This window comes from Mesoplodon mirus (assembly GCF_964341445.2).
Source record: "Mesoplodon mirus genome assembly, chromosome: 12".
Taxonomy (NCBI): domain Eukaryota; kingdom Metazoa; phylum Chordata; class Mammalia; order Artiodactyla; family Ziphiidae; genus Mesoplodon; species Mesoplodon mirus.
Genome location: NC_138988.1, coordinates 45,908,034 through 45,932,021, shown reverse-complemented (window position 1 = coordinate 45,932,021; position 23,988 = coordinate 45,908,034). Strand labels below are relative to the sequence as shown.

The 23,988-nt window shown below is 54.1% G+C and overlaps 1 protein-coding gene across 1 annotated transcript in view; it reads left to right on the top strand.

The window, feature by feature from the left end:
• CCDC13 (coiled-coil domain containing 13) overlaps positions 1-23,717 on the top strand; it is a 29,469-nt gene extending 5,752 nt beyond the window's left edge. The window contains exons 5-16 of the mRNA XM_082638169.1: positions 1,259-1,348; positions 5,408-5,524; positions 6,763-6,867; positions 9,020-9,181; positions 9,794-9,970; positions 11,821-12,027; positions 13,567-13,706; positions 14,196-14,279; positions 16,489-16,611; positions 20,726-20,880; positions 22,885-22,999; positions 23,557-23,717. Of these exons, the coding sequence (XP_082494295.1) occupies positions 1,259-1,348; positions 5,408-5,524; positions 6,763-6,867; positions 9,020-9,181; positions 9,794-9,970; positions 11,821-12,027; positions 13,567-13,706; positions 14,196-14,279; positions 16,489-16,611; positions 20,726-20,880; positions 22,885-22,999; positions 23,557-23,716 (1,635 nt within the window). The 3' untranslated portion in view covers position 23,717. The remainder of the gene's footprint in view (positions 1-1,258; positions 1,349-5,407; positions 5,525-6,762; positions 6,868-9,019; positions 9,182-9,793; positions 9,971-11,820; positions 12,028-13,566; positions 13,707-14,195; positions 14,280-16,488; positions 16,612-20,725; positions 20,881-22,884; positions 23,000-23,556) is intronic.
• The last annotated feature ends 271 nt before the right edge of the window (positions 23,718-23,988 follow it).

Sequence of the window (23,988 nt, the reverse complement as noted above, 5' to 3'; positions counted from 1 at the left end):
CACGTGGCAGTTATAACGGCACTCACCCCAAGGTTTTCTGAGGGTTAAATGACTTAACACTGTAAAATGCTTAGAACAGTCGCTAGCAGGTAGTTAGCACCAGAAAGGCATTGTTGGATAAGTTAACAGGGATCCTTGCTAATCTGAAGCTAGAGCCAGGAGCATCCCACCAGTTCGTCTCGCTTTTGTCCACCTTCCTCTTTCTGCTGCCCCTACCTTCCCACAGCTAATGACAAACCCCTCCAGTCGAGAGAGGGCACAAGCCCCAGCGGTTCATGGTCCCTCAGGAGCTAGAGCGAACCTACGCAGCTTCTCCTAATATGGCTGGAGGAGCCGAGGCTGGCAGAGGTTAAGAGGCTTTCTCAAGTCACTCAGCATGTGGTGGTGCCGGATTTCACATCCAGTTCTGTTGCTCTCCAAAATCCTCCACAGTCATTACACTTGGCACTGAATTAGACCTTCTTTATTCTACAACGTATTTTTTGAGAACCATCGCAGGCTCTGGGCCAGACCCTGGGGAGACCGTGGGGAGCAAAATAGGCCTGGTCCTTGCCCTCCTGGAGACACACCAGCATCGAGGGCCCCTTAGAGGGGGAGTATGCACAGTGGGTCCCTGGAGGATGAGAAGGGGCCAGACTCAGAGGGGTGGGGGAGAGGCCTTCATGCAGAGGGCCCAGCAGGTACAAAGTCCCTGAATAGGAATAAAGGCCTGAAAGGGGACCAATGTGGCCGAGCCTGGAGCAAGATGAGGTCAGAGAGGTGGGAGGGCGGGTCATGCCCAGCCTTGTCAGACAGGGATGGTCTTTGTGTGAAGGACAATTGGGAAACCCTTAAAGGGTTGGTTGGCTGTCTGTATACAGCAGTGGTCTTGGCCACCAGGCCATGAGCCCGAGTGGCAGGTTTCTCAGTGTCTCTGACCTTGTCTCCTCAACGGTAATGTGAAGTCCGTAGTTCCTTTTCTCTCCGCCTCCCAGGCTGTTGTTAGATGCAGACGATGGTTGCAGAATCATTATTTACTAAGCTGTTCGTGAATCCTAGGCTGCGACTGGGGAGTGGGGCAGACAATCAGTTAAACCCTCTCCCATCGCAGAGCGCCTTGTAAAGGAGAGTTCTTCCATTCATGGGCCTTAAAATGAGCTGAAGGGACGGACTGCTGAGATCCGTGACCACACATCCGACAGCAGCACCAGAGCCCTTCACTCAGGCGCCACAGCTGCTGAGCAGAATTAAATATTAAGTGCCAGGTTTGCTTTTTCAGCTGCAGACGGCCCTGGACAGGCTGCCAGCCAAGGGAGCCAGCAACGCAGGAGCCAAGCTGCCGAAGGCCCAGGTAGGAGACAGAGCCTTGGTACGAATTCTCTTCTGTGCCAGGGAGTGTGTGAGGCAGCCATGGGCTTGGGCCTCCCCTCTTCCCTGGGGGCGTAGGTGCCTCTGGCCGGCATCCACCCCATTGCTGAGCCAGTGCCACCATTGCAGCATCCTCAGAGTAGCCATCAGGTGACAGTGACCGAGTCTACTGTCTGGGGCCAAGAATGCCCCAGTGAAGGCTGGTGAGGGGCTAACTCTGATTTAGTCCCCAGAGAGGGAGGTCAGGAGGGGCCTGAGGACCCTGGAATCCTAGAATTTCAGGACCAGGAGGGAAGGAAGACCTGATCCAATTAGCCTCCCGCTCTCAGCCAAGCTGTAAAGGATGTCCGTTACAGCATCCTTACTGGGGAGACATCCAGCCTCTCTACCTTACCCCAGGGACAGGGAGCTCACTCCTCCATGGATCCCTGGTTTTTGCTGGGGCAATCCATATTGTAAGAAGTCTTCCCTTTGTGGAACTCCAAATCTACAGCGTAAAAGTGACTATTGGGAATGGGGCTGTTCCCAAGATTCCATTTTTTCTAAGCCAATGAGCCTCCATGAAACTCAGGGCATGGGAATTGCAGCTCCGTGAAAGGAAGGCAGTCTGACTCAGTGGGCTACCGGGGAGGAGCATGGAGCCCAAGCCAGACAATAAATAGCTCAGAGTCTCAAGAACATCCCAGGAGGCCTCCCCTTGGTTTTCTTTTCTTTTGTTTTCTTTCTTTTTTTTTTTTTGGCCATACCTCACGGCCTATGGGATTTTAGTTCCCCGACCAGGGATTGAACCTGGGGCCTTGGCAGTGGGAGCGCCAAGTCCTAACCCCTGGACCACCAAGGAATTCCTCCCCATGGTTTTCTTAAGAAGCCAAATGAGTTGGTGAAACGGAATCCAAGCCTCAGGACTCCTAGTTCAGTGCCCCTTTTCCACCCAATCTTCCCTGTTGTCTATGACTCGAGATCAAGCCGCCTCATGCCTGTCTTGAGGAGAATACTGCCCTCGAGTGATGGGCCCCTCAGGTTCCAGGTCAGGGGTGAACATGTCTCCTGAAGGCTAGTCTTGTGTAGATCTGTCTCATTGCTGGGGAGGCAACGGAGGGGCTCCACCCTCAGCAGATGCTACACTGAGTGTCATTCAGTGCCCTTCCCAGCTCTGAGGGACACTTCTAAGCTACCCCTCGTTTATCCATACCTCTGACTGGGGCTGTCCTAAATGGCAAACTACTTGTTCAGTCACTTGTTGAGCCTGACAGAATGTTCTGAGCCCTGGAACACAGAGAATCAAAGACAGGCCCACTGTCCACAAGGGGGCTCAAGAGGGGAGATGAGTAAGCATACTAAAGGAAGGAGGGGGACAGGGCCTTCAGAGAAAGCCCCTAGGCTCTGAGTTCACAGAGGGAGCACACGCTCCACCTGAGGCAGCCAGGAGGTGGGACGGATGAGGGCTTCCTCAGGTGGCCTTGCTGGAGCAGGAAGATGGGGGTGGCCCTTCCAGCAGAAGCGGTGCAAGCTCAGAGCAGGAAAGCGTCAATATTCCTATTTTGTTTGTTAGCTGGGCATCAGCTGGATAACGTTTGGCTGCAGCCCAGGGGCCCTGACGAGGAAAAGGGAACACATCCAAACAAAGCTGGGGCGGGGTCACCTGTGGAGGGAGGCCTTGATGGTAGCTGGAGTAGGAATTCCAACTTCATTCTGTGGCTGCAGGGAGCCTGGGAGTGTTCTGACGGAAGAGTGCATGGTGGGTTGCAGCCTCCATTCCTCAGGACACGTGTTTTCCCGGGCATCTTCTGATCAGAGAGAGGACAATAGCCATGTCCCCCTCGTTAGACTGTTCAGGGCGACCCAAGCCTGGGCCATACTCCGGAGCCTGCAGGCTCACTCCATATCCCAGCCCAGAGCTCCAAGCACGTTCCAGAGTGGAGCTGAACGTCCTCACTCCGCGTGAGGCCTCGTGAAGCTGTGGTGTGAGCGGCCTTTGCGTTATCTGCTCCCATGGACACCATTTCCAGTATCGCCTCAGAGGAAACAGCCCGGGGTGGGGGAAGGGCGTGCCCAGGCCCAAGACACCCACACAGCCTGTGAAATCTCACTCTGGGCAGAAACAGCTCTGAAATGTCAGGCAGGTAGGGTTGGCTCAGCTTCCTGGGAGGGGAGGTCTGGGGCCTGGCAGAGCAGAGGGGGTGATGCCTTCACCAGAACACCATATGGCCCTCAGCCACCTTTGCCAGCTGCCCACCCAAGCCAGGCTATGCCCCCAGTATCGCCCCCCATCAGAATCTGCCCCCGATGGCACCCTTTACGTGCGTTATCCCATCGACACTCACATGTACCCTGGAGGCTGGCATAACGTGCCCCCATTTCACAGAAGAGGAAACGAGGCTTTGGAGACAGTTGTTGCCGCCTGGGTCTCAGATCCGGATCCAGTCGGTGTGCTCTTTCCGTGCCCTCAGGCTCCCAAATGCTCTCAAGGCTCCTGCACCGCCAACCACCAGAGCCAGCAGGGGGCTCATGGCACGGAAGATCTGACAGGCAGGGACTGTTGCTTCCCAACCCAGGGCAGATTCAAAGCAGCACCTTAGCAGGGGAGCAGACAGGCTCCCAACAGCAGTGGGGAGGGATGGCATACAGCCAGGCGGTGGAAGGACATACAAAAATATAGATTAAAGAAAGATGCATGTATGTTTTATGTAAATTCCCAATTTGCAAATTCTGCTCACACTGGTTACTCTGTTTAGCCTCCTGGGGGTGCTGTGAAGAAGCAGCCATTTCCTAGATGAGAAGACTGGATGAGTCCAGGCCTTCTGGGCCCTGTGTGCAGGACTAGTTTCCTTGACCAGTGGTTTTCAGCGGGGCTGCCCAGAGCCTCTGGGGTCCATGGAACTCCCCAGACCCAGTCTTCTGGGATCTATCTTTCACACTAGCATTCACAGGAGGTTCTGTCTGTGGCTACTAAGGAAAGTTCAGAAAGCCACTGCAGTACCCATCCTGTTTCCCAGAAGTCTAGTCCACCTGATCTGTTGGGACAGGAGCAGATGGTCTTAGTGTCATTGCCTGATGGGACACTCAACCCACCAACCAGTGTTTCTGTCACCACGATGCCATGGCATCAGCAAGAGCTTATATTGGGAGAATCAGCCAGTGCAAAGAAAGGACCATGCCTCTAATCCCACTTCTGTCACCCCAACCAGCTGTGTGCCTGTGAGGCCATGTTATTTCCCTTCTCTGGACCTTATCTGCATCACCTATGGAAAGGGTTTGAATGGGCTGACCTTGGAGTCCCTTTAATGCCAAAGTTCTGAGGGTTTCAGGAACTTCTATTTAAGTCATAAATGGGGAACACATTTGAGAAAAGTTTCATCCAAATAGTTTAAATGAAATATTTTTTTAAAAAAAGACTTTGCTAAGTGTTCCAGCAGGCAGAATTTTCATGGTTCCTGCAGTTCTTCAAGCCACAGAAATGGAGCATTTGGAGATTAAACTGGGTCCTTATTTCTATTCAGTGAGCTCATTGCCAGGAAAGGGAGCCCAAGGCCCAGTCTGACAATTCTAGGAGAGGAAGGCCCCAAGTTGGGATGGTCATGGCCCTCCTGCCAAGCTGGGGCTGCCTTCGCTAAAGGAGCCAGTGCCCCTCTTCATCCTGAGTGAGGATGGATTTGCTAGGATGCCAGTCTCTGAGCACAGCAGAGCCCACAGCCTGGGAGTGTCTGGGAGTTGGGAAGCAGCCTCCTCCAGATGCTCCCTGTCTGCGGCCACCACCCACGTCCACCTGTGTGCGCCACCCTCGGAGCACAGGGCTCAGCCCCCAAAGCTGGGCTGCCGGGATCCACATCCACGCTCCCCCTTACCTACCAGGTCCCCCAAGCCGAGGGGTCACCCCGCTCCAGCCTCTGCTCTGCATCGGTAACGGAACCTACCTCAAAGGGGTTGTGAGGATGAAATTAGTTCCTCCTTGTCTAGCACTTCGTGTGGTACCTGCACATACCTGGATAAACGGGGGCTGTGATTATTGTTACTATCTAGGCCTCAAATGACTGCTCTCCCTCCCGTCTTTCCCAACTAGCAGGACAGCCCAGAGGTGAAGGTCTTGCAGGACAGGCTGGCGGCCACAAACCTGAAGATGAGTGACCTCCGCAACCAGATCCAGGCTGTGAAGCAGGAGCTCCGGATGGCCCATAAGGTATTTCCAGGCCAGGGTTCAGGTCCTCGTGGGTGGGCCTGGGACTGGGAAGGTCATGGCTGGGACAATGGCTTCCATTCAGGAGCTTGGCCCTGTGAGCATCATGCTGCTTGTTCTGGGTTAAGGCTCAGATCCAGTAACTTCCTTCCTTGAAACGGACCCATCCGGTGAGGGGGGTTGCCGGCTGCCTGCAGGGCCCTGCATAGAGGCCCTTGCGGTGCCCGCCCAACCCTGGACCGAGGAAGACAGTGCTGTCCACCCTGGAGAGGCTCTTAAACCTTCCCTGTGCTATGTGCACCCCAATAGATCCTGGGCATCTCCTTAATAAGGCACCTTGGACTTGGAAGCCTACCAAGACCCATCTCCTGCCCTCTGCTGTCCGTAATATTAGAAAATGTAAAGGTTGTTTGTGTGTTAAAGGCCCCTTTCAAAGGAAAATGCTCGGACTTGGGAGGCAGGCCCAGCTGGTTCATTATTTATTTTTATTTACATAGTGAATTCTCTGGCATTTGTACCACCAGCAGCGGTTCCTGCTGGAACCACTCAGACCAGCCAAGATTTCCAAAACAGAGATCTATTGTGGAAACAAGCACTAGAGACTTGGTATGCTAGATGGGTTTCCATGACAGGCTGCACAGAGGCCCAGGGCACAAGCTGGGGTGTACTGTTTCCACCTCAAAGCCTCGAAGTTGGGCCTGAACACCTCTCTGCAACAGCCACAAAGCTGGGCCCTTCTGGAACCACACATCCCCAAGTGACATTCGGTAGCACCCCCCTCCTTGCTGCACTCAGACACGGCCCCTTGTCAGTGGCTTTGCACGGAGGGTGAGGCCCTGTGGCCGTGTCCTCCCTGGAGCCATCCAGAATGATCTCAGTTCTGGGTGACAGGTGAACAAATTTGGAGCAGGTCTTGGTCAACTTTGTGGTTCACTCATTCCAGAATGTGTCAAGGGCAAGGGGCCCCCACCTGGGCATTGTCAGCAGTTCCTTGTCTGCTCTAAGCATCACCAAGAAGTGCTGGGGATGATGGGTTCACTGCTTTCCCAGGGAGTGCTGCTCTTGGAGCGTGGTCAACTGGCCTTTGAGGCGGGGAGCGGGGGAAGGGGGAAGGTTGTGCAGGTGGAGGCCGGGCCTTCGGAGAGCCCCATGCACCCAGCACTGTTTCTGCACGTGCAGCAGCTTTAGGGCTCTGGCAGAGCCCTCTCTCCCGGCCATACTGAAGGCCTCACCTTTTTCAGGTTTTAACCAGTGAGGTTGGGGAAGATGTGAACATCCAGCAGCTCCTGTCCTCGCCTGGGACGTGGAGGGGTCGAGCTCAACAAATTCTCATCTTGCAGAGCAAGGTGAGTGAGTCATCAGACTTCTCCCGGCCCTGAACGTTAAGGCTTGAAATGCCCCAGAAAGACCCACACTGACCCACATTAGAGACACAGAACCCCAAAATGGCCTTTAGGTTCTGCAGAGCGCACTTGCAGGACTGTTGTTTTACATTCTCCCCAGCCAGCCTGATTTCCATTTGTTATTAAGTGAACAAGCATTTATATAACACTACATACCAGGCACTGGCGCTCAACAAATGCCAGAGCCTTTGATTTAGTTTACTCCAGGCAGATTTTTTTCCCCTGGTTCATGTAAATTTGCGTGACTGTTGTACTCGTAGGCTTTTTCCAGTTTTGTCCAGATGCCTGTTGGCTTTTGAAGGTTTTAATTACCACCCCCCCAAAAAAAAACCACTTAGCCTGTCTCCCTCTTTACGCTCTAAATATTTTGGAGCATCTCTAGAGGCTAGGAACAGGGGCTCTGCAGCCAGACTGCTTGGCTTCAAATCTCAGCCCACCACCCACCAACCGTGTGGCCTTGGGCAAGTTGCTTCGCCTCTCTGTGCCTCAGTTTCCTCCTCTGTGTACTGTGGATAATGACAGTGCCTACCCCACAGCGTTGTTGGGAGGACTGAATGAGCACAGATGTGTAAATTGCTTACCACAGTGCCTGGCATGGAGGAAACACCATCTGAAGGTTAGCTGTACCAAGAAACCAAGAGTCACACAAATAGGTGTGTCGTTTCCACTATTTGCCAAGTGCATTGCCTTCATCCCCAGGTTCCCAGGTGGCTTTTACCCTCAGGGTCTCCTGTGGGATCCCTGAAGCCAACATGAAGGGGAAGAGGTCTCTGAAAAAACTGTGGTTTAATGACCAGTGTGTGGCCTTGTGGTTCAAGAGACCTGAGTTTGAATCTGGCCTCAGTCACTGGTCTGTAAGTTTGGTGTCTTTGGGCAAATCTCTTCATCTCTCTGTGTCGCAGTCTCCTCACCTGTAAAGTGGAAATAATAATGCCTTCCTTGTAGGGTTGTTGTGGGTTAAACGAAGTATCGTTTGGGAAGTGCCCAGCACAGTGCCTGGCCATGGTAAACACTCAACACATTAGTTATTATTGTCAGTGTTGTTAAGCTGTGTGAACAAACGGTTAAAAGTAATAGTACTGTGTTCTTTAACGTTTAAATGGAATTACCACACAGTGCCACACGAGGGCACTGAAATGTGCTTTCAAAGCCATACTGAGGCCCTTTACCAGGGATCCTAGTGAATTTTGCCCCTGGCTCAGGTTTACCCAACTTTGTTCCATCATTTATGTTGTGTTGACGTGGAAATCAGGGTTAGAAGGACACTAGGAGTTATCCACTTTAAACCCAGTGTGATAAAGCCGTGATTCTGTCGGATGACATCCACCTCCCCTGTGCTGAGGGCTTCACCCAGGCCATTTTGGGGTTTCTCGAAGTTGCCTAATCCCAGAAATCACCTGTAGCACTTGTTTAAAATGCAGATCCCCGAGTTCTTCCCCTAGAGCTCTGACTTGTTGGTATGGAGCGGGCCCCAAGATTTGTCATCCCAAGAAGCGTCTTGGGGATTCCCAGGCTCAGACAAGTTCAGGGCACTGAATTCTCATAACAACGTTATGCAGCGTGTACTCACAGGCCTCTTCACAGATGAGGGACCTGAGATTCAGAGAAGTTAAGTAATCTGTGCACAGTCACACAGCCAGCGAGGCTTTGAGCTGGTCTCCCGGCTTCCAAACCCTGCCCGCCCTCTGCAACATCTCCTCCAAGTGGCCAAGAGCCCGTAGCCTCCCGAGGAGCCCGCCCAGGCTTGGGTGGCCTGTCTGTTAGCTCTTCCTGGTACTGAGACCTGCTATCCTTTCCCTCCCAAGTTCCTGGGGCTACACATCTGCTCCTTGGCCTCAGAGATAGGGTGATTTTTCTCATTTACTTTGAAGCTTCTCTTTTCCAAGCTAAACCTCCCTAGTGTCTCCCCTTGTTTTGCTCACGATGCAACCGCAGATCCCTCCCATCCCTCCCCGACCCCAGTCCCTCTCCTAGGGACCTCCACGTCTATCTGGAACCGTGTTGTCATCTGTCTAGTGGGGTCTCCTGACACATCACAGGGCGGCCCCTCTGAGGGTCGAGTCTGACTGCAGACCTGTTGTGGAACCACCCTCAGGTTCGAGAGCTTGAGAAACAGCTGGGACAGACTCGGAGCCGGCCGGTAGAAACAGCCAGTGATGGGCTGTCTGTCTATCCCAATCCAAGGAAGCTGTCGGCACAGGAGAAAAATCTGCTGAGGATCCACAACCTGGAGAGGGAAAAACAGGAAAGCTGGGAGGTAACGTGTGCCTGGAAGGAGGTCAGGGGCGCCTGGGGCCAGGAGACCACGACCACCCGTGAGGACTTGGAGGCTCTGGGGTTTGGGGTCACCTCTGTGCATGTTCCTCACGTCCTATCCATCCACCTTGAGCTGCCTGACTGGTTCCTCATCCAGAGCCCATTTCACGAATGTCGGGTGGCCCCATTCTGGCTGTTTTGGAGATGCTGGACCTGAAACTAGCTCTTGGTGGAATGAGGCACTTCAGTTTGAACCCTAGGCTTGGTGCTGTCCACTGAAGCATGGCTTTTCTCTTTTTGCCTCTCAGGCAGGGATAGAGGGTCCTCGGGAGGACACACCCAGCGTTGGCCAGTGGGTTTCCTCTCATGTCCGAGTCTGGCCCCTGTGTTCTCGGGCTGTCATCCATCTGGGTCACGTCCATCATGTACTTGGGCTGCCTGACACCCCGGGAGGCCGAGGCTGGGAGTCAGGGCTCAGGCTCCACTGACTTGCCCTGTGACCTCAACAAGTCCCCTCCCAGCTCTGGCCTCACCAGCGAGTGAGAGCAAGGGCTCAGCCATGGCCCCAGTCCCACTCAGCCCTGCAGCCTGTGACCATGCCCTCTGGTTACAGAAACTTGAAGCGGAGCGGGATGCCCTCCAGAGAGAGCTCGAAGAGCTGAAAAAGAAGTTTGAGGGCGTGAGGTCCCGGAATAAGGTGCTCTCAAGAGAAGTGAAGACCCTCAGGAGTCAGATGGGGACCCTCATGGAGAAGGGCCGGCATGACGACGAGCTCATCGATGCCCTCGTGGTACAGCCACCTCTGGGACCCCTGCCCCACCCAGAGACCTGTGACCCAGACCCAGCCCCCCCAGAGCCCTCCCTCACCCCAAAATGCCACCTGCATAACCCGGGAGCTCATTGCCTCCACTGGGCCCAGCCCCAAAGCTTGGCCGCAAGTACTGGAGCAACTCAGAGGCTGCCCGAGGGCCAGTACAGGTCGTGTTGTGGAGGTTGATGCCGGGCACAAGCCACTGCACCTGTGGACCCCAAAGGAGAAAGAAGAGGATGGGGGGCAGCAGATGGGATTACACCCTGGGATATTTCTCATGGAGGAACGGAAGGGACAACTGAGGGGGGGCGCTGGTGCACATCCTTGTCTGTGTGACAGCATAGAGCACCCCTGCTTCTGGGCACGTGGGGTGTGGTTTATAATGGTTAGTCACCAAGATAACCCTTAGGGACACATAATCCCACTTCACGGATGGGGAAACCAAGGCTCTAATTGGCTAGATAAGTCATCGAAGGCCACACAACTGAATTCAAACCAGATTTATCTGATCGTAAAACCTCCTTTGATTAACAAAGCCGTCCTGCTTTCCTGACCCTAGCCTGGACTTTTCTCTCTGGGGCCTGAGCCACCCCAGGGTTTTGGTCTCTGAATTCCAAGCTGTGCCCACAGGCCGCTGGGGTGGTCATGACTGGCTTGACGGTGGTGCAAGGGGGAACTGATGCTGGCTTAGGCATGCCTTGGGCCATAATAATTCACCAAGCAGGGTGGTGGGCAGGGCACAGAAGACCTGAAATCTGGGCCCCCTCTGTTCATACCTCACTGTGTGATTCTAGGCTAGTTGCATCCCCTCTCTGAGCCTCAGGTCCCAGTTTTTATTTTATTTTATTTTATTTTTATAAATTTATTTATTTGTTTATTTTTGGCTGCGCTGGCTCTTCATTGCTGCGCGCGGGCTTCTCATTGCGGTGGCTTCTCTTGTTGCGGAGCACGGGCTCTAGGCGCACGGGCTTCGGTAGTTGTGGCACTCAGGCTCAGTAGTTGTGGCTCACAGGCTCTAGAGCGCAGGCTCAGTAGTTGTGGCACACGGGCTTAGTTGCTCCGCAGCATGTGGGATCTTCCCGGACCAAGGCTCAAATCCGTGTCCCCTGCATTGGCAGGCGGATTCTTAACCACTGCGCCACCAGGGAAGCCTCAGCTCCCAGTTTTTAAATAAGGTGTGGACTGGATGTCCATTGAGGTCCCTGGGGCCGCTATTCTTTGTCACTGAAGGTGCATGGTGAGAGCTGCAAAAAAGCCCTAGCCCTGCCATTCACCAGCAGTGTGTCCTGGCCTCTCTGGGCCTCCATTTCCTCCACAAAGAGGTGAAGACAATGCCCTCACCTGTTCCAGATCGCCAATATGGTCCTTCCCAGCCCCCAGGCAGGAAGCCTCCACCCCAGAGGTCTCCTTGGGAGCATCTCCAGGGATGGGGCCTCCATCAGGTGCTGAAAGATCCGTGGTGAGGGGTCCAGGTACTGCCTTCAAAGGTGGTCTTCCAGCACAGTGGGATAGGGCTTCTTTTTACCCACTGGCTGAGGGGCCACCATCTGAGCCGTTTTCTGTTGTCCTGAGAGCCCCTTGGATGTCCTTCTTAGCCCCGATCTCAGGGAGAAAGAAGTTGAGGACAGGAAAACCTGGTTGAACCCCCACTGAGGACAGGCAAGGTGTTCCTCCTGCTTCTCAGGGAAACACTAGCGTCCCACTGTTAGGTTCCCAAGGGAGCAGGGAAGGGGTGGGAGCTGCAGGTGGGAGGAGGCGGTCTTCTCTCCTGTCCTTCTTTATCCAGGGCCGTGGCTGACCTTCGTTCACCCTCCCACTTGGCCCCGCAGGACCAGCTGAAGCAGCTACAGGAGATTCTGGGCAGCCTGCGTTTGCAGGAGGAGAAGATGCGAGTGTCCCAGCACCACTTGGACCAGCAGCTCAACAGTGAGGCTCAGCAGAGCATCAGCCTCGTGGCCCAGCTGCGGGCCACAGTGGCTGAGCGGGAGGCCAAGGTGCAGCAGCTGGAGGTGAAGATCGAGCAACTCAGTATGCAGGTGAGTAGGGCGCTGGCTCAGCCCAGCATCCATTCCCAAGTCCTGGCAAGTCCATCCAGTATCCAGAGAAACCTCAGCCACCTCCACTTCTCCCCACCTGCCTTCACTTGGGCTGCGCCACGTCCTACCTGGTCCCACTTTGGCCCCCTGCTTCCATCTGGCTCCCCGGCCCATTGTGCACACACCTTTCCTCTCGAAGGGACACACCAGATTGTCTCCCTGCTCCACATAAAACCTGTCTGTGGCTCCCCATCACTCTCCGCCTCACCCAATCCTCAAGAGTTCGGGCTCCTGCCAGCTCACCCTCTCCCTCCCCAGCTGTGGCCTTCGTCCTCATGGTCCAAGATGGTGGCCACAGTGCCAGCCTTTACGTCCACATTCCAGGCAGTGGGATGGCAGAAGGGAAGCCACGCTCCTTCGTCCAGGTTGAAGGGCACCATGTGACTAGCTCCTGCTGCCCGCCCCCCTGCATCTCCTCTTCACTCCCCAATTTCCACAACTCTGGCCATGCGGATGCCATTTAGCTCCTCCATGGCCTCACTTTCTCCCCACTCTGGGCCTGTGCACATGCCTGAAGCACACACCTTCCCTTTCCTCCCCCTCAGCCTTTAGATCTTATTAGTCAAGAGCTCCTCCAGGAAGTTCCAGGGCTCCCATTCTGGGTGATGTGCCCCTCCTGGGCACTCTCCTAACTCCCTGTACATTCCCAAGCCAAACTTTGGTCATGCTGTGATCAATTTCCTGTTTTCTCCCCCAACCTCTCCTTGAGGGGGAAAAGACCATGGTGCCTGGCCCAAGACTGAGCACACAACAGTTGCTCAGTCAATGCTCATCTAAGGAGTGAGCTCCTGAAGATATTTTGCCTTGGCAGAGGCCTGGAAGGAACAGCATCTTCACCTCACCACTGTCCTGGCTCCAGGCACACAAAAGAAGACTGATTCTCACCTCACAGGCCACCGGACAGATGGGGCCAAGCACTACCCACCAGACAAGCTGGCACCCACTGAGAGTTTTCCTAGAATGGGCAGGGCTTGGGGGACATGCCAGGTTGTTTGGGGCTCACGCCAACTGGCCCACCGTTGATGGCAGCCTGACCTCCTGCAGGGGGTCCTCCAGTGCTCCTCCTTTAGCCGGCCCCACCAGCCATCCGGAAGAGGGAGGGATGGGGGAAGGTCTGAGTGTCTCCAGCTGACAAAGGCCAGTGGCCTCAAGTCACACCTGGCATTCATCCATGTGGGTGGGGCTACCTAGAGAGGTGGGCCTGTCCCCATACTTCCCCCTGGGACCTGAATGTGGAACAACTTCCTGGCCTAGTCACCCTCCTTTGGCCATGAAGCTCCCTTTCTGAAGAGAGGCATTATTAGCTGTCATTATAATGCAAGGGGCGCCTTCACCAAAACAGGCCTCGCTTTGCACTCCTGAAAAGAAGCCTCTTTCATATCCCCTGAAAGCCCCAAAATCAAGCCAAGGCCCCCTCCTGCCTTCTCCAGGCCTCTGAGCCAAAGCCCTGAGAATGGAACCCACATCTGTTCCCTGCAGTATCTTCGGAATAAAGGAGTAGGCGAGGGGTCCAGTGGGCCCGAGGTCAACCCGGCCTCTGCCAAGTTCCCCGAGGACCCGGGCCTGACCAATTCCCCCGCCTCAGCAGGCAATCACGCTGGCAGGCTTGGATCTTCTCGGTAAGAAAAAGTGGGATGGAGGGGTTGGAAAGTGAATATTAATTATTCAGAAGAAAGGATGGGAAGCCACGGGTGTAATTTTACGATGTCTGTGGTGTTGTCCTTCCAAAGTGGGGCCGGGGGGTGGGGGCTTCCGTCAGCCCTGCATCTACGTGAAGGAGCCAGTTAGGTCTAGATATTATTACTTCAAGAGCGTTTGGTTGCAGATCCCTGTAAAATCCTCTCCCAGCTGGCCTCGAATCTCACCTGCTTCTAGGATTCTCAAACACACCTGTGTTGGATTGTTTGAGGTTCTGATGTCCCCTGCTCCTGTCTTGTTTTGAGCAAGCAAGAGTTCTGGAAAGGAGGGCAGCAAATACACAGGGCTGCTGCAAGGGCCGGTGCTGGCCCCCTCCTCTGGCTCCCCAGTTCCCTGCTGGCCCCTGCTCCCCTCCCAGCTGGGCCCAGCCTGCCTGCCCGTGGTGATGTGCCCGTTCTGCCTTCGCACAGCTCCGTGACCAGCCTGGGCCACACACTGGTGGAACCTGCTCTCACATGGCCTTCCCTGCACAGTCCTCACAGGCCCTCACCCAGGTAGGAACCCAGGTCTCCCCACCCCCGGGCCCTCACAGGCCTTCCCATCCTTGACTGCTCAGTCGGTATTGCCATCCCATTACAAGGATGGGAAACCGGGGCCAGGCCAAGTCCAGGGACTCTTCCAAGGTTCCATAAGGACATGGAGGGTCAGGGAGGTCCAGTGCCTTATCCAACGTGATAGGACAAGCGGCTTCAGAACTAGAGTCTTGGTCTAGCGTTCCTTCCTGCTACCACAGAGTTAACACGAGGAATCTTCCAGGCCTGGAGCCCAGCACCTTCCCTTGCCTCCTCTTGCGCATTGAGAGTCCATCTCTAGGGGGAGAATTTCACGTCATATGGGTTCCCACTTTCAGCCACTGATATCCCCTCAGCTCTCTGGCCCCTCTTTGTTGATAGAATCAAGCCTTAGGGCTTAAATGGGCCCTTGTTCTTCCTGCCAGCTCACAGACAAAGGGTGGCTTTGTCCTGCCTCAGAGCCCTGTCCCGAGCCCTACCCACTGTCCACTGGAGCCATGCTCCTGCTGTCAGCTGCTTCTCCCACCCCTCAGGCAGGTCAGTTCAGGTTCCGGTAGAGCCTCTGAAGGGCCCTCTTCTCACGTTTGACTTGCTGTGTGGCTCCGGCAAATCGGTCCTCCTTGGGCTGCTATTCCCCAAGAAGTGCTTGGGATACTTCTGGCCTGACATTCGGTAGCACAGGTACCTGTGGGCCAAGGCCACCCCTGCCAATGCCCCATCCAGCAGCCTGGGGTCACAAGGGCACTGGGAGAGAGGGGCCCAACTCTGAGCCTCAAGGGCCCATGCCACACTCTTCTCACACCACAAGGAAAACAGACAGGCTCTGTCACTCTGAGGTGGTTGTCACAGTAGTAGAGGCAAGAAGATGGACAAGATGCCCCCAAGGTCCCTTCCAGGCTTATGTGGCCATGACCTTTGCACTCCACAGGGATACAGGAGCCGATGTGCCCTGGGCTGCCCAGACTGCTGGTTCTTAAGCTTGTTTCTTCCACCACACACAAACATTTACTGAACCCAGCCGTGTGCGGGCCCTGCCCTCACGGAGCCTACAGGGCTCTCCTGTCAGTGACAGGACAGACGCTCATGGGGTGGGAGTGACCCCAGAGAGTGTGTCTGTCAGGGCTGGCATGGCGGCTCTGATGGGGTGCCTGGGAGGCAGGCGGGGCAAGGGGATCAGCTCCTCCCCCAACACGTGAGATCACAGGGGTGACTGGCGCAGGGTTCCCCACTGCGCTGTGCACACGAATCAGCTGAGGATCTGCCAGGTTAGATGCAGGTTCTGATCCCGCAGGTCAGATCCTGCAGGAAATGGGATCCTGCAGTTCCAACAAGCTCCCAGGTGATGCCACAGTCACTGGTTCAAAGACCAAACTGAGCGGCAGGGCCTTAGCGTATATTTAGGAGCCAGAAAATGGAGGAGCCTGTAGTCCTCAAAGCCCATCTCAACCAACCCCTGTCTAGAGGGAGGACTGCGGCCCCGCCCTCCCCATGTCCTGTGATTCTGGAAGAGCAAGTCAGCATCACCGGGGTCTCCCTGGGAAGGGTGAGGGCAGAGCAGAAAGCAGCTTGGCACTCGCACCTGGGCTCTGGGGGCTTGGGGTGGGGGGCAGAGCTCACCTTGGGTCCCAACCCCAGCCAGGTAAGGCCCAGTGGTGAGGCGGGAACCGGTGATGGGCTGGATCAGGGGTGGAGAAAACTGACCAAATTAGAAAGCAAGTGTCCAGGGTCCAGGCAAGTGGACTGGGCTTGGGGCCATGCCAGGAGATACAGGAGGGCCAGGACAGGCTGACAGGAAGACAGAGGCTGGGCCTACCTGACACTGAGAAGGGCGGTCAGGTCCCAGGCCACACAGGTTCCCAGGGCACGCCCAGGTCCCCAAGAGCCAACTTCCATAGCCACCAGGCTAATTCCAGGCCCCTACAGGGATTGGATGGACAAAGGTGCTGATGAAACTATAGCCCTGCTGGGGCCTGGCTTTGGAGCCAGCTAAGTGAGGTCTAGAGACTTCAGCAGGGCCAGGAATAGTAAATTGAGAAGCCAGCAGAAGAGGCCAGGAGGGGCTGGATTGGCTTCTTCTCTCTGGCTCCCTCTGAGGACCCGTGAATGTCCTTCCAGCCCCTCCCACCACCACAGGGATAAGCATCTCTTCAGGTAACCCTTAAATGACCTCTGCCCGCACCTTGGTCCCCAGGTTCTCGGACTCCCCAGAACAAAAAGCCTGGCAGACACAGGTGACAGAGTTCAAAGCCCTGTGGCAGGCCGCTGAGGTGGAGCGTGACCGGCTCACCGAGTTTGCCACCATTCTGCAGAAACGGTAACACCTGGCGCCAGGGATGCACTCTCACGGGCCTAGGTGGGCTGAGGGTGGGCAGCCTGGCCCAAGGGCATCCCTCTTGGACAGAGGCCAGGCCGCGTCCATGACTGGGTCCACCTCACTGGTGAGTCTGGCTCCCACAGTGTTGGCCCCGGGCATTCCCAGCCACATCTCACGTGACCCTCAAGTGCCCCTCAGTCTTGGGGACCTGTTGTCACACTTGTGGTTTGCCCTGTCCTACGTGCCCCCCGGTAGGACAGTTGCATGCAGGTGGCTGTGAGGTGGGCATCTCAAGGGAGGGACTCTCTGCAGTAGGTAAATCAGTCAAATCAACTCACCAATAATGAAGATCTAGGATGAGCATGGCACTGCGCTCGGTGTCACTGGCGGCTTTGGCGGGAAGAAGTCCCAGGCTAGACTGAGGTCTGGAATTACAAAGAGGAAGAGAGCCACTGATAGATGGGGAGCTGAGACTTCCCTGGTTGGGGGAGGAAAGTATGTGGCCGAAGGCAGTGGACCAGGGGGTTTGGTTTCCTCCAAGGGGTTGTTGACAGATTTCTATTCAGATAAATCAGTGTTCCTCGCTCAAGTGACCCTTTTGGCAAGAGCTGTAGGTGCCCAGGCCAACACATGGCCCAGCCATGTGACCTCCGCACTGAAAAATATAAAGGACACCACTGAATGTCTGCCTGAACAGGCCGTATCACATGTCAGTCAGGGCTCTTTGGTGACAGACAATCGAAACCAATTCTGGCTAAATTAAGGGAAAGGAGAGTGTGGGAAGGTGCTGGCTGACTCCAAAGTACTGCCCTCCTTTGCAGGGCAGCAGAGGAGCCCAAGAAGATCCAGGGACCTTGGTAGCAGGAACCCTTGAGTGGTCTCTCCTGGGCCACTGGAACGATGTAAGCCCAGTGGCTTTCAGTTCTTGTGCCAGCGGGTTCTAGGAGAGAAGGTCTAGCTGGCCTGGGTGGCTCACACGTCCAACCCTGGACACAGGCCAGGCCCCCTGACTGGAAGGACCTCCAGGTGCTGACATAATGGAGGAGGGGTGGGAATTCCCTGGCGGTCCAGTGGTTAAGGCTCCGCACTTCCCCTGCAGGGGGTGTGGGTTCAATCCCTGGTTGGGGAACTAAGATCCTGCATGCCATGCAGCGCAGCCAAAAAAAAAAAAAAAAAAAAAAAATGAAATGGAGGAGGGGCAGCTTGCCAAAGGGAAAGATGGAGTACAGTCACCAAAAGAGCTGGGGTGCTGGGATGGCCACTCCCTAAGCAGTGAGGAGTGATCAGCTTTGATTTCTTTTCAGTAGAAAAGAGAGGATATGAATTTCAGACATGCTCAAGCAAATGAGAAAAAGTAACATTAATTCTTTTTCTGTCATTGAAATATAATGGAGGGCTTCCCTCCATTATATTATATGGTACAGTGGTTAAGAATCTGCCTGCTAATGCAGGGGACACGGGTTTGAGCCCTGGTCTGGGAAGATCCCACATGCCGCGGAGCAACTAAGCCTGTGCACAACTACTGAGCCCGCATGTCACAACTACTGAACCCCGTGTGCCTAGAGCCCATGCTCCGCAACAATGAAGCCACCGCAATGAGAAGCCCGTGCACCGCAATGAAGAGTAGCCCCCGATCGCCGCAGCTAGAGAAAGTCTGTGCACAGCAACGAAGACCCAATGCAGCTAAAAATTTAAAATAAATAAATTTATTACTAAATAAATAAATAAAAATTAAAAAATATATATAATGATAGTACAAGCCTCTAGCCTATCCAATGGAAGAAACATACCCAATTATGACTTTCTCTCCCAATTCCTTTGAGTTTCTTTTTTTTTAATTAATTAATTTATTTATTTTGGCTGTGCTGGGTCTTCGTCGCGGTGTGGGGGCTTCTCCAGTTGCGGTGCAGGCTTAGTTGCGGTTTGTAGGATCTTAGTTCCCTGACCAGGTATCAAACCCCGGCCCCCTGCATTGGGAGCGCAGAGTCTTAACCACTGGATCACCAGGAAAGTCCCTCCTTTGCGTTACACCTGAGTTTGGGGGCAGTGGATTTGTGCATCAAGGTGACTTGGTTATCTACTGCTGCACCATCCCAAACCCAGTGGCCTCAAACACGATGGTTTATTTTTTTTACCATTCTGTGGGTGACCTAGGTAATTCTGCTTCACATCATGCCACCTGGATCACTCACATGCCCCGTTCAGCCAGCTCAGCAGGGGCACCTCCATTCTCCTGTATGTGGCCCCTCTCTCCATGTGGTGCCTCATCTTCCAGGGCCTCTGGGATGAGGGTGGGGCAAGCAAGGCACCTAGGGCACAAAATTAAAGAGACACTCACTCTCAGAGTCGTGCATGTGTGATTCTCTCTCGGCTGATACCCTAGAGCTTCGGGGGAACTGAAGTTTATTTAGTTTTCATTAGTTTTTATTTGAATGGCTACATGTGGACACGAGGCTGCAGCCACTGTGTTGAGCAGCTCTACTACATCATATTCTACCATATTTCATGGTGCGAATATGTAACCCTTCATTTGGTCTTTCCCCTGTTGATGGACCTTTAGGTTATTTTAGTCTTTTGCTTTTGCAAATAAGTTTCAAGGAACACGCTTGAACAGGTTGTGTTAGTAGCTGTATACTATGCTGGCATACAGTTTTGTGTTGGTAGTTGTATTCTTTTCAAAATTGTTACCATTCTGTTCCTTCTCAACTCTTCACCAAGGTGGGAAGAACATTTCCTCCAACACTGCACATACACATCCAGGCTTCCACTCTGATTTGCATGTGTGCGTGTACGTATGTAATCCTTTGCTTAGGTGAGCTCTCTTGGGACAGTCCTGGCCTTCTAGCTGAGCCTTCAGTATCACAGAGGTCTGAAATGCCATACCTAACCACAAGAAGAATCTTAGCCCCAGCCTCGGTGAAATTAATCAGATCCTTTAGTGAAATAACCAAATAAGAAGTTCTTCAAGGCCCATGAATTCATGACAGGCATATAGAGAATAATAATAATAATAATAATAACAAACGGAAAGCAATCACTAACTCCAGGAAAAGCAAGCAAATAAGAAAGAAAATGTAATCATGAGTATACTGCCTATCTGAATAATCATCCTAATGTAATCGTCCCCTGTGGTAGACAGGATTTTGTCTGCAGTGCCCTTCACCCCACTCTTGTGCCTCTGAATACTTTGTTATATGGTAAAAGAGACTCTGCAGATGTAATGATAGTTATGGACCCTGAAATAGGAAGATTATCCTGGATTACCAGGTGGGCCCAATCTAATCACTTGAGCCCTTAAAAGCAGAGAAATTTCCCCAGCCTGGGCCAGAGAGATGCTTCAGAAGAAGTTAGAATCAAAGCATGAAAAGGGTATCTGGCTGGCTTTGAAGACGGAGGGGGCCAAGTAGCCTCTAAAAGATGAAAGTCACCCAGCTAACAACCAGCAGGAAACAGGGATTTCAGTCCTTCAGTTGGAACTGAATCCTTCCAACAACTTGGATGAGCCTGGAAGCAGATTCTCCCCTAGAAACTCCAGGTAAGAGCCCAGGTCAGCCAACACCTTGATTTTCTGAACCACGGAGCGATAAATCTGTGTTGTTTTAAGCTAAGTTTGTGGTAATTTGTTACATCAGCAATAGAAAACTAATACACCACCTAACACTAATGGAGCCAAAAAATGGTAATATAACTACATTGGGAGGTGGAGAGGCGATTCTGTTTGGCAAGGAGAGAGTACTAAAATAAAACTAAGTTCTCATGTTGCCTGACAGGAAGTCAAAAGATTATATTTAAGACTTAAAAAATAGCAGCATAAGCATTTGTAGAAATATGGCAGTAGTGGAAGAAACAGCTAAAAGCGGTAGAAGTGGTTGCTTCTGGAGAGAAGAAATTGGGAGTGAGGAGGGGTGGGGAGAGGCTGTGTGTTTTCTTGTTTTTTTTCATTTTAAGTCTTGGAGAGAATGATATGGTTTTAAATGCACATTCCTATATTACTGCAATAAAAATCAGGAAGAATGAGTCCCATGCCCACTGGTGTAAGGTGTGCCTACCCTTCTGAGAGCCTGAGCAGGTGGGGTGCCAGGGCTTATGGCAGCCCCTGCTCTCTCATCACCAGGGTGGAGGAGGGCAACAGCAAGCTTCTGGAGTCAGAGAGGAAGCTGCAGGAGGAGCGGCACCGCACCGTGGTGCTGGAGCAGCACCTGGAGAAGATGCGCCTGGAGACTGAGAGGACGTCAGCTTCTCGGAGAGCAACCCCCAGGAGCAGAACAGGTAGGGCTGAGGTGGGGCTGGCCCGGGGTCACATTGGGCCCACGGTGCTCTGGGGCTCCTGGTTCTGACTCGGGGGCCAGGGGGGAGAGGACACACAGCAGCAGGGGCAGGCAAAGCTCCACCCTGACGGAGGGGCTGACCGGTGCTGCTGATTGGCTCCTCCCTCTTTCCTGAGCTCCTTACCTTTCAAGGTTGCCTGTGTCACTTATGCTTTCATCCCATTGGCCAGATCCTAATCACATGACCACACCAGCTCCAGAGGACGGTTCAGTTGTCCTAAATCAAACGGTTAGTTCTACTGCTCTAACACAGTGGTTCTTAAGGTACAGTCTCCAGACCAGAAGTGGCAGCATCTTGTGGGGCTGGGGAAGGGAGGGTGGGGGATGCCAGAACCAGAAGCCATTTCTGGGGAGGAAGAACCTTCAGTGTGAAGAGGATGAGCCTGCCTCTCTCCGACATCCCCATCCCAACCCCTACAGGCTCGGGAGTAGAGGTGTTGCCCCCCCACTTCCCTGCTTCTCAGCTCCCCAGTACTCCCCCACCCCCAGCCAAGGACACTCAGGTTTTTTCCCAGCGCAGAGATCAGAACGTTTCAGGAGGACATTCCAGAAGTAGGACACAGAGGGGGAGTGGTGCCATTCTCCCACCAGCAGGGCCAGGGCTCCAGGGGCCTTCCGGGAGCTGTTGAGAGTCCAGGCTGGGGAAGGTCCTGGGCACTTAGCCCTGCTGGGCTTGCAGAAACAGGTCCCTTAGGAATGTAGTGTCTCCAGGCCATGGACTCACCTCCTGCCAAGTGGCCAGGCTCCAAACTAGGGATGGCTAAGCCACAGCAGGAAAAACCACTTTGGTCCTGTCTGGACAGGGAAGGGCAACTGCCTGGGGAGAAAGTGACCATGTGGCTTCTGTCCATGCTGGCCTGTGACATGGGAAGAGCACCGCCCCTCTTGGGGGCATAGCACACCCCTCCACCTGTACAATAGGGAGCCTGATCGTGCAATGTGGTCCCCCGTGGCAGTTCCATGACAATGGGGAAGAGAACAATAAACCAGTAAAAGATGGTAGGTCAGGTGGAGGCGGGTGCTGTGGCTTACAGCTGAGTATAAGGGGACAGGAGGTACAGAGAGCAGCTGTCTTCTATGGGGCGGCCGCCCTAACTGATGAGCTGATGTCTGAGCAGAGATGGTGGAAGGGGGTGAGGATGTGGCACAGATACCAGAGGGAAGAAGAAGTGCAAGGGCCCTGAGGTGGGCGCGTGGCTGGAGGCTTGGAGGTAGTGAGACTGGATCATGGGGAGGGGGATATGTGGTGAGGTAGGGAAGTCACAAGGTGCTGAGGAGGTGGTCCCACCACACAGGCCTTGAGGGCCAAATGTGTATTCACTGTGGCCTCACAGAGCTCTAGAGGCAAGAACTATTATCCTCACGTTACAGGTGAGGAAACCAGCTCAGAGAGGTTGATGATTTACCTGGGGCCACAAAGTAGGAAGTAAAAGCCAGGTCTGCTGGTGCCAAGTGATTTCCCCTGCGCCATGCCACCACTGAGGGCCTGTTCAGCACAGAGGTTTTCTGATGCTGTGACAGTGCTCGAGTTCCCCACCAGGTGGGCTTTGATTTCTTTTTCTGAGCACTCTTTGTCCCCTGGCCCCAGCCACGGTGGATCCCCTGTGCGTATGGATGGAGACTGGAGGTGGGGGACCCAGTGGTAAGAGGGCATCAGATGCAGTGACAGCCTAGACTCAGACTCAACATGCAGGCCAGACCTCAGGCCCAGCTGCCTTCCAGAAACTTATAAAGTGCAAATATGGAGAGAGTAGTGAGAGGAACCACTTTGGTACAAAGCGGGCAGTCAGAGCCTGGAGGAAGGCAGCCCTTGTCCTGCACCTTGAAGGAGGTCTAATGTTTCAACAAGTGGAGAAGCAGGAAGTGGACAGTTGGGGGTGGGAGAAGGAAGTGTTAACACAGGGCCATGGCCTCACCACAGAAAGTGGCTGCTGCTGCCCCACAGGTGTGCCCACCTCTAACACCAGGCACAACCCAAAGAAGAGTGAGAGGAAGGACCCATCTTCTGCCCAGACCTCCAGTGTGCCCTTGGAATCCCAGATGGAGGAGCTGACCACCAGGTGCTCCCTGCCCCGTCTTCCTGAAAGGGTGGTGTTGTCTGGGTGGAGGCGTTTTGATAGGCAGAGGGATCATGTCCCTCCCCCTTTGACTTCTATTTGCCCAGAAGGCTGGTCCTGCTGGGTCCTGGGTTCTAGGCCTGCAATTCTGTAACTGGCCATCAGAGGGCAGAGAAACCCAGCCATAACCCTAAAGAGCCCATGGTCCCAAGAGAGGTTTTATCAAGTGTGGGTTACTGAACCCACTTTTCTCGTTCAATTAAACCTTTTAAGGTCAAATGCAGTGGTGGGAAAGGGGGAACCTCTATAAATTAGTACTCATGCCTGAGGCAGCCAACATTTGGGGGAATGACTGGGTACCAGGCCCAGTAGCTATGGCTGGGCCCAGACAGGAATCCCACATGGTATTCCCCCAAGGGTCCCTGAGAGGAGTTCAGAGAGTACCCTGAGTCTGAAGAGCAGCCGAGCTGGCAGCCATTCCCAGGGCCCTCTACACGCATGCACACACACTCACGTGTGCCAGCTCAGCCGCGCTGAGCCCTCTTCTCTGTGTGGTCTAGGCTGGCCATCCAGGTGGAGGAGAACAAAATGCTGAAGGCTTCCCTAGGCAGTGCCCTCCAGGGAAAGAAGGAGGACTTCCGAATGTACCATGAGACCCTGGGCCAGGTGAAAGGGATCTTCCTGCAGGCCCTGCGGCAGCAGAAGGCGGACAAGCACTAGGATGGCGGCCCAGTGTCAGCCTGGCTGGATGGGGCAGCCTTAGGCCTTGAGAGGACGAGGCTCCATCTGAGGACTCCATCTGCTCCTGGAAGCCAACCTGGAGCAGCCAGCTGGGCCCCTTCTCCTAGAAGAGGCTCTCCAAGGGAAACAAGAGCCAACATCCCATGGCAGGAGGGCAAAGGAGAAGCCCTGGGCACGCTTAGCGATGGCAAGGGAGGAGGCCAGCAGCCTGTCGGCATCAGCAAGAGCTCTGGGATGAGAAGCCAGCTGTG